The sequence below is a fragment of the Carassius carassius genome, chromosome 49 (assembly GCF_963082965.1).
Source record: "Carassius carassius chromosome 49, fCarCar2.1, whole genome shotgun sequence".
NCBI lineage: Eukaryota > Metazoa > Chordata > Actinopteri > Cypriniformes > Cyprinidae > Carassius > Carassius carassius.
In genome coordinates, this window is record NC_081803.1 from 15,335,823 (window position 1) to 15,345,547 (window position 9,725).

The 9,725-nt window shown below is 45.1% G+C and overlaps 1 protein-coding gene across 1 annotated transcript in view; it reads right to left on the reverse strand.

The window, feature by feature from the left end:
• The window catches only part of LOC132132367 (telomerase-binding protein EST1A-like), a 32,255-nt gene extending 22,804 nt beyond the window's left edge, over nt 1–9,451 (reverse strand). The window contains exon 1 of the mRNA XM_059544740.1: nt 9,231–9,451. Coding sequence (XP_059400723.1) covers nt 9,231–9,451 — 221 coding nt within the window. The remainder of the gene's footprint in view (nt 1–9,230) is intronic.
• Between the last annotated feature and the right edge of the window lie 274 nt (nt 9,452–9,725).

Below are 9,725 nucleotides of genomic sequence, written 5' to 3' on the forward strand. Positions count from 1 at the left end.
TAACAACACCTCCCTGATAGCATACATATGTTGTTCATATGCCAATCCAAGGTGTGAGTTTTCATCTGGAAAAAAATTTGCTCATGTGCGATATGTCTCTAAAACATTTCAAGTTGGATGTATGATTTAGAATGCATGGGAATTTATTTATTTATTATTAAAATTATTTTTCATTCCTTAAAGCCAATATGCTTCTGACACTTCTGACACTTCTGTACCTTCTTTACACCTAAAGGATGCATATAAGTACCCTGAAGGTAAATGGTACCTCATATATGCGCCTTTTGAAAGTGTACCGTCCCTGCAACACCTTGTGCACCTTTTTTTTCTGAGAGTGTGTGCTCATAATCAGCAGCATAATTTGATGGTACCATGGTACTTTAATACAGTTGTACTGAAGGATTAATATAATCATAAAGCATGAATTAAATTTAAAATGTATTCCAATTAATGTACATGTGTCATATTTCAAAGAATTATAATACCATGCTGTATTAAGAAAATATAAGAAAATAGTGCATACTCCTAAAAATTCCAAAAGGGGATTTGATTCCATAGAAGATCCATTTTTCGGTTCCCCAAAAGAACATTTCAGTGAACAGTTCTAAAAAGAACAATTTTTTCTTAATGTAAAGAACATTTTAAAAATCTAAATAATCTTTTTTTTACTATAAAGAAATTGAAAGGTTCCATGAAGGTTACAAGGTATTCATGGAACCATAGATACCAATAAAAAAACTTTTTTCAATGGAGCCATGTCCATAACCACTTTTGACTTTTTATTTATTATATATTTTTATATTAAATATATTCATATGATTTTTCATCTGTTTTTATTCTGTACCACTAACATAGAGCATCTGAATTGTGATGAATTGATGAACACTGAAAACTGCCATTAGTGTTTCATTGCTGCACTATGCTGCAGGTAAAGTAATACTGAGGGACAGAAGCAAGGGAGGAGGGGGGAGATGAGATATCGAGGTGGGAGGAGGGAGAGTGAGAGCAGAGAAAAGACTCAGAATACAGATGAGCAGAGCAGAGGTGGGAAAGGCAGGGAGTTTTCTGCAGGTGAATGCACAACACCAGGGGGGTTTTCCTGCCCCCTCATTAATCCATCCCTCTCCCTCTCTCTCTCACACACTACTGTTCTCTCCCCTCCCTCTCTCCTTTGGGATGTAAAGGGGAGGTGGGTGACCGGCTGAAGCCAACTTTTTAAAAGTAATGAGAGAAGAGGTGGATGATGGTAAAAGGAGGGATGAAGTGGTCCAGGTGACACATGGGGAAAGAGACAGTGATTAATATGAGAGAATTAAATGAAGAGGTGGAGAAGGTGCAGCAAGAACAATGAGCAATGCAGAGATAATGCAGTGAGAAAAACCAGGAGGGAAGAAGAAAATGAGACATAGGGATTGGAAAAACTCGACGTTTGAGATCGAGGGGGTACATAGAACCATTGACGTATTTATCCCAACAACCTCAAGCCTCTGAAAGCTTTTTAATGTTTAATTCACATTAACATATCTTGGGAGACGAAGAACAGAAGAAGAGGGACAGAGACAGAGAGAGAGAGAGAGAGAGAGAAAGAGAGAGAGAAGAAGAGATGATAGCAGCAGAAATGCTGTACTAGGTAATATTATTCTAACATGATGATCGCTGCTTAAGAAATATTTCTGATTATTATCAGTGCTGCTTTTAAGTAAGTTAATATTTATTGTATTAATACTTTTGTTCATTGGTGATGGCTTAAATTGATCGAAAGTGACAGTAAAGACATTTATAATGTTACAAATGATTCTATTTCAGATAAATGCTGTTCTTTTAAACTTTCCATTCATCAAATATTCCTGAAAAATAAAATAAAAGCAATATATTGAAGCTGTTTTAACATTGATATTAATCAGAAATGTTTCTTGAGCAAGGCATTAGAATGATTTTTGAAGGATCATGTGAGACTGAAGACTGAAGACACTTACAGATCCCAAACCTTTGACCGGTAGTGTGTGTGTGTGTGTGTGTGTATGTATATATATATATATATATATATATATATATATATATATATATATACACACACATGTAAATCAAAAAATGTATTTAATATGAATAAAACTATATTACTACATTATATTACACTACTGGACATTGTTTTTTAAGGTTCAGATCAAGAAGAAACGGCAAACTAACTGCACATTTTCCCTTTTTACAATGTTGTCTTTACATTTTGTGTATTGTACTTCCACTGTATTGTATTCCTGTTTCATCAATTGCAATGTTAATTGATGATGCAGCCAAGATTTCTCTCTTGCATATATAGTGCAGTGATTTAATGTTTATCTTGTTAAAGTAAAGTCACATCTGTCGACAGAAATTGGTCTCACTGTGGTTTCACAGCAGTTTAGATTGTTCTTTTGATGTATAATGAATGAACTTGAATCAGAGAGAGAGAGTGTGTGCATGTGTGGATGTGCTGGGCGATACGGACGGTTGTGGTAGGAGGAATAGAAATGCTTGCATTTGGGGGTCTGAAGGTACGCGTGTGTAAATGAACATGTGGGGGTGGAGGGGGTTTTACCAATCAGAACCCACTTGCCTCTTGCTCATCCTTCTTTTTCACCCGCTCTCTCCGGCAAACCTCATTATATGCAAGTCAGCCTTGCAATCAGAGAGAAAAAACACAAACTGGGCTCAGGCATGCAGGGATTTCTGCATGAGTCAGAGAGAGAGAGAGATGTGGTGGGTGGGAGGGGGTGAAAAGAGAAGGGAGGCAGAGGATAAGGGAGGGGTGTGGGCTTTTTTGTATTGATCTGAGTGCATTCTGTGCACACCGAGCGAGATACAAAAAAAAAAAAGAAAAGAGAGAAAAATGTGAGAAGGGAGACAGAGATGGAGGGAGCAGTTCCTGTCTCCAGACATCAAGTCTCGCCTTTTGAATTAATCTTTAGAAATTCTGATATCGTTATCGGTGTCGCTAGCAAATTGAGGAACATCTGCAAATGCGGGGAGAGAGAAGCAATACAGTGACAACGTGGAGAGATGCGAAAAGCATGGAGAAAGAAAAGGGAGGGAGGTGACAGTTTCTGTGGGGGCGAATACATTGGAGAGGGAGGAAGAGAGCAGGATGAGAAGGGTGGGCGGAAGTGACAACGAAATAGAGAGCAAGAGAGAGTGAGAGAAAGAGAGAGAGAGAGAGAGAGAGAGAGAGAGGGAGATAACAAAATTCAAGATCTCTTGATTATTTTTAATGAAAGTTTTAACATACAGCAAATTGTATAATATGCCCACACATGACCAACAATGTCTCAGAGTTATTTTTGAAATTATCCATTGCATATACGTCCATGTTAAAGATCTATGCTTATCCTGTATATTTTAAAACCAGGACATTTGGAGGTCAGCATGTTCTTGAAATGAAATTATGCGGTATCAAAGTTTAGAAACTCATAAACAAATGGGAATCAAATAATCAAAAGATGGAGGGATGCAGGGTAGGCAGGGATGACAAAAAAGGAAAAGATGGGCCTCTGAAAATAGAAACGGAAGTAAATGCAGCCTCCCAAAGACTCTTCCCACTCAGAGTCTAAGAGAGTTATATGGAGGCGGAGGCGTGGTTTAGCGAAGCCTGCAGCGGGAGAGAGAGTCGGGAGACGAACAGTGAGTGAGCGGGTTGAACGGAAATAATCAACACCTGTCTCTTGTTTCAGTAATTGGCATGGGGAGAGTATTTAACGCCAGGGGAAACCGGGGTAGTAGAGAGAGAAGGACTGCTGACGACCGCACGAGCCGGAAGCCGCAAGCCGGAAGTGTTATTTAGTTTGTTGTTGCCGGTGTGAGAGACACCGTTCTGATAAGTTATTTTGTTAATAAAAGCATCAGCAGTCAAGCCGACCCCTCGTCCTCTTCCTTTCCATCCTTGAACCTTTCTACACTGGTGCCGAAACCTGGGAAGGAAGAAGGATCGGTGCCGCCATGCAAAACCTGTTCTCCACGCCACTCGCGGACATCATCATGTCCCTCTCAGTCCTGCATCGCGAACAACACCAGGCCCTGCTGGACTTGAGGGCCGACCAGGAAAGGCGGTTCCAGACCATCGTATAAGCCCAGCAGGAGGACCGCGAGAGGTTCCGGAGCTGGATCGACCGGGAGGTTCATCTGCCAATGAACAAGATGGGGCCCCAGGACGATCCAGAAGCGTATCATATCAAGTGTATCAAGTGGGGTATTTATCAGGCCTTGGTGGATTCAGGATGTAACCAAACCTCGATCCATCAAAGCCTGATTCAACCGGGGGCATTGGATACCAGCCGCGTGGTCAAGGTGCGGTGTGTGCACAGGGATGTAGTGGAATATCCGGTAATGCCTGTCGTTATCCAATTTTGGGGTCAAAAGCATAGCGTCGAGGTGGCCGTTAGTCCGCACCTCCGGCATCCGATAATTTTGGGTACGAATTGGCCTGCCTTCGCGGGTCTGTTGGGGTCTCTGTGCGCGGATGCCTCTTGGGGAAATAAAGCCCGGAACGGGAGCGCGGGTGCAGGTGGGAGAAACTGAGCCGGGACCGCCGGGCCCTGCTCCAGGGGAACCGCGTGAAGTCGAGAGATGGGGTCTCTCGGAGCGCGATGACTTTCCCCTGGAGCAGTCTCGGGATGAAACATTGAAACATGCGTTCCAACAGGTCCGTACCATCGACGGCCAGCTTCTCCAGCCTACCTACCTTTCGAACAAGCAGAAAGGAAGCGTAACAAATTGGTGTAATCCAAACGGCGTGGTGAAGGCTGTTTTTTCTTTGGACATGGGAGATAAGGGGATCTGCCAATATCCCTTTGTTAAGTCCAATGTCGAGTAAAAGCGAGCTGTACCTAACCGATCGAGCAACTCGTCAATCCGTGGCATTGGATAAGCATCAAACTTGGATACTGCTTTCACCCTGCGATAGTCTACACCAGTGGTCTCCAACGTGGTGCCCGTGGAGTCTCTGAGTCGCCCGCCGAGCACCTTCTATAAATAGTTCTTTCATTTTTTTATGTGGGGGTGGTGTTAGCGCAGTGGATAAGACGCATGCCTGTGGTGTGGGAGACCCGGGTTCGAATCCACTGTGAACCGCCAGTGTGTCCCTAAGCAAGACACTTAACCCCTAGTTGCTCCAGAGGCGTGCGACCTCTGACATATATAGCAGTTGTAAGTCGCTTTGGATAAAAGCGTCAGCTAAATGTAAATGTTATGATAATGTTATAAAATGAGAAAATAACTATTGGTGACATTTCATATACCATTAAAACATAATAAAATAATTCAATAATTTAAAATATTTAGAATCTGCACGTCTCTCTATCTCTCTCTCTCTGCGTCTCGTGCGCGCACCTCTCTCTCTCTCTCTCTCTCTCGCTCGCTCTTCGTCTCGCGCGCGCGCACCTCTCTCTCTGTCTGTCTGTCTGTCTGTCTGTCTGTCTCTCTCTCTCTCTCTCTCTCTCTCTCGCTCGCTCTGCGTCTCGTGCGCGCACCTCTCTTGTTCTCTCTGCGTATCGCGCGGCAGAGGAGCAGCGTTTTAATTTAGTTAAACACAGATATTATGTTGCTTTTCTAATTTTACATCATGGCTGGACTGGCCATTGGGCATACCGGGCATTTGCCCGGTGGGCCGACGTGCTTTTTGGGCCGATATCTCATACTCATACTTTTTTTTTTTTTTAAACGGCCCATAAAATTTGTACATCGGCGGCCCATTTGTTTTGTTTTGTTTTGCTTAATTGGCGGCGCTGGGTTTGTGCCGGTGTAATGCATTGGTCAAAGTCAGTGTTAGTTTTTTTTTCTGACAGACCAGCCCATGAAACACGTAGATCAGCGGCCCATTGGCTCTTTTCTTGATTGACACTGGGCTGGCCCAATCACAACTTTAAACGAGTGAGCGAGCGGCAGCAGTGTCAGTGTGTATCTGTAAAAAAAGATGGAGAAGAAACGCAAGGAATGTGCAGATAAATAGCGTGAAAAAATAGAACCAGGCCCTTAAAGCAGACACTGTAAACTGTGTCAAAATATATGTTTTCTGACCTTCATCAGCTCCTGTGGCAGATGATGATAGTGAGGACGGAGGATCAGGAGAGAGATGAGAAAGTGTAGAGCCTGCGGTAAGAATAACTACTTTCAAAACCCTGAGGTCATGTCATGAGTGTAGATTATTTCCACATCTGCATAGTTGACGATTACCGCAATTCACTAGAAATTTAATAAGAGGTGTTTGTAAACCATGTTTTCCACCAAAATAAAAGCTTGATGCAGTTTGCGTCAAAATAAAAGATCATGTGCTTATCTCTTTCAAGTATAGAAATTGGTACAACTAATTAAGAAAGTTTCCTTTATTTTTTTGTGCATTTGTTTTACAAAATATGGCTATTTCTGTCATTGGATTAATATTATAACTATTATTATGTATAGGTGTAATGTAAATAGACACTGTAACTAAAAGAGGTTTGAATTTTTCTTTGTTTAATTTGCACACTGAATATGGGTTGGAGCTTTTAATTTTGAACTCTCAAAGTGCACCGGATTAATGAATTTAACATTAAAATGCACAAAATTTTCTCACGGGGGGGCATGCCCCCGAACCCCCCTAGAAGGACCGAGGACACACCACCATAGTTTTTATAAAAATCCTGTAAGAAACACTGGTATTGCTATGCCAGAGCCGCTTATAGCTTGTTTTAGGATTCACCGCTGTGGAGTATAGTTCAACTGTATTAATAAATATACAATTTTTACTTATTTCATCTGTTAACTCTCACTCATTCCTATACTCACTCATTACATGGCATTAGTGGTTTTAATTAATAGGAGTTGGTATGCATATAATTAAGGGCGTGCAAAGATGGGTGGTGTTTATGATCATATAGTGGGCCGGTCTGGGCAAAAATGCCCGGGCCGATTTTTTGTCCCAGTCCAGCCCTGTTTTACATACAAGTATGTAAAGTATATCATTCAGTCACTATTTAATATTTATGCCTTTATTCTTTCTCCCTTTCCCCCCGTGATTTTGTCTATATCGCGAATATAAGACGACCCCCCCATTTTTTAGGACAAAAACGCCTATTTTTAGGACAATAAACTTGTCTTACATTCGGGTATACACGGTAATTATATATTCAATAGTCATAATATTTAACAATATTACTGTTTGTTGTTGTATTTTTCAAAACTTGAAACTGTGTGTGTGTGTGTGTGTGTGTGTGTGCGCGCGTGTGTGTGTGTGTGTGTGTGTGTGTCTATATCAAACAAGTAGCCCTCAAGACTATTTTATCCCTTCAGGGAGCCCTCACTCACAAAAAGGTTGGAGACCCCTGGTCTACACAAAACCGCACCGAGTTGTCCGTTTTAGGCACCAAAACTATCGGGCTTGCCCAATCACTGTGTGACTCCTCGATTACTCCCATCCCTAGCATGGCCTCTAATTCAGTCTGAACTACTTTTTTCTTGTGTTCAGGCAATCTATATGGCCGGCTGCGAACTACGACACCCGGCTCTGTCTCAATGTGGTGCTGAATCAGGTCAGTACGACCAGGTAGGGGCGAAAACACGTCAGCAAATTCTACCTGCAAACGCGCAATGTCAGTGAGCTGCGAGGGTGAGAGGTGATCCCCTCCTAGGGCCAGTGCGAGGGATTTCTCCTTAGTAATTGCTTCTGGCCCGAGATCCTCCTCCTCACTCACTGCCGTCGCTAACAGCACTGACTCCTCCGTGCTCCATTTTTTAAGGAGGTTGAGGTGGTAGATTTGCCCTGAGTCGCCTCTATCTGTTCGTACTACCTCATAATTGAGATCTCCTATCCGCCGTGTGACCTCAAAGGGTCCTTGCCACTTGGCCAGTAATTTGGAGCTAGAGGTTGGCAGTAATACGAGCACTTTATCTCCCGGTGCAAATTCTCGTAGCTTAGTCCCCCGATTATACAGCTAGCTTTGTCTGTCCTGGGCCTGAAGCAAATTCTCCATAGAGAGCCGCCCCAGTGTATGGAGTTTTGCTCGCAGGTCCAGGACATATTGAATTTCATTTTTGCTATCTGAGCGTCCGTCCTCCCAAGTTTCTTTCAGGACGTCTAACACCCCCCGGAGCTGATGTCAATAAAGAAGCTCGAAGGGGGAAAACCCCGTGGAGGCTTGGGGGACCTCGCGCACAGCAAATAAGAGGGGTTCTAGCCAATGGTCCCAATTTTTCGCGTCTTCTTGTACGAACTTCCGGATCATGGTTTTTAATGTGTGATTAAACCGTTCGACCAAGCCGTCCGTTTGTAGGTGATAGACGCTGGTACGCACTGCTTTAATGCCCAACAATCCGTACAATTCGCTTAACGTGCGTGACATAAACGTGGTGCCCTGGTCCGTGAGAATCTCCTTTGGGATTCCCATGCGGTAGATTAAACGAAACAGGGCGTCCGCCACACTCTTCGCCGAGATGTTGCGGAACACCACAGCTTCAGGATAACGTGTCGTGTAATCCACTAAGACCAAAGCAAAACGGTGTCCTCGTGCCATTCGTTCTAACGGCCCGATGAGGTCCATACCAATTCGTTCGATGGGGACCTGCACTAGAGGAATAGGGCGCAATGGCGCTTTTGGGGTGGCCGGTGGGTTTACCAACTGACATTCTCGACAAGACGCGCACCACCTGCGCACGTTCTCGTGAATGCCCGGCCAAAAGAATCGGGTCGTTAGACGATTTAGTGTCGCCGTTACTCCTAAGTGCCCTGCCATAGGATTACAGTGCGCCGTCTGGAAAAGCATTTCCCGACAGCTCCGAGGTACTAACAGTTGGGTTGTATCTTCTTTTGTCTGAGTGTCGTGGGTCACTCGATACAGCCGGTCCTTGATAATGGCAAAATACGGATGGGATAGCGGACGCTCAGGGTGGAGGACCTGCCCATCGATAGAACGGACCTGCCTGAAGGCATGTTTGAGTGTTTCGTCCTGGGATTGTTCAGGGGAAAGTCATCGCGACTGGAAAGGTTTAGCCTCGCCACGCCGCTCGGTTCCCCTGAGACCGCCCCGCTAGGTCCTGGCACAGATTCTCCCACCTGCGCGCTCACCCCGCCCCCCGGCCGGTTCTTTCCCCTGACGGCATCCACTGTCAGACACCCCAATAATTGCTGAAATGCTGGCCAAGATTAGCGGATCCCGGAGGCGCGGACTAAAGGCATATCCACCAAAGCCTGATAGATACCCCCCTTAATACTCACGGGTATTTGGTACAGCTCGGCTTGATCGGGGGCATCCTGCGGGTCGTCCAGGATCCGGACCAGTGTCCCCACCTCCATAACCGGGAACCTATCCACAAAATGTCCCGGATCCCCGCAACGCCAGCAGGCCGGCCCAGGCCTCCCCACCGCCCTAGTGGCAGAAAGTGGGTCAGGGGATTGGCGTGGGGAAGCAGCAGAAGGCTCCTCACTCCCCTCTCGTTGAGGTGCGGCCATTCCCCGTGTAGGGCCTCGCGCCCTGGCTGCAGGCTCCATCCCCATCCTCCAGCGGGGGGCGGCCTCGGTCGCCCAATGGGACCTAGGGAGAGGGACAGATTTCGGGGCAGGGGGGGAGGGGGAGACATGGGGAAGAGAGAGAGAGACAGAAGGAAGGGGCTCGCCGACCCCGGAGCACGCCGCCAGCTGATCTTCTGCCAGTTGGATGGCCAGATCCAGCGACGCCGGGCGGTGGCACTGGACCCACTGGGCAGTCTTCTTCGGGAGACGGGAG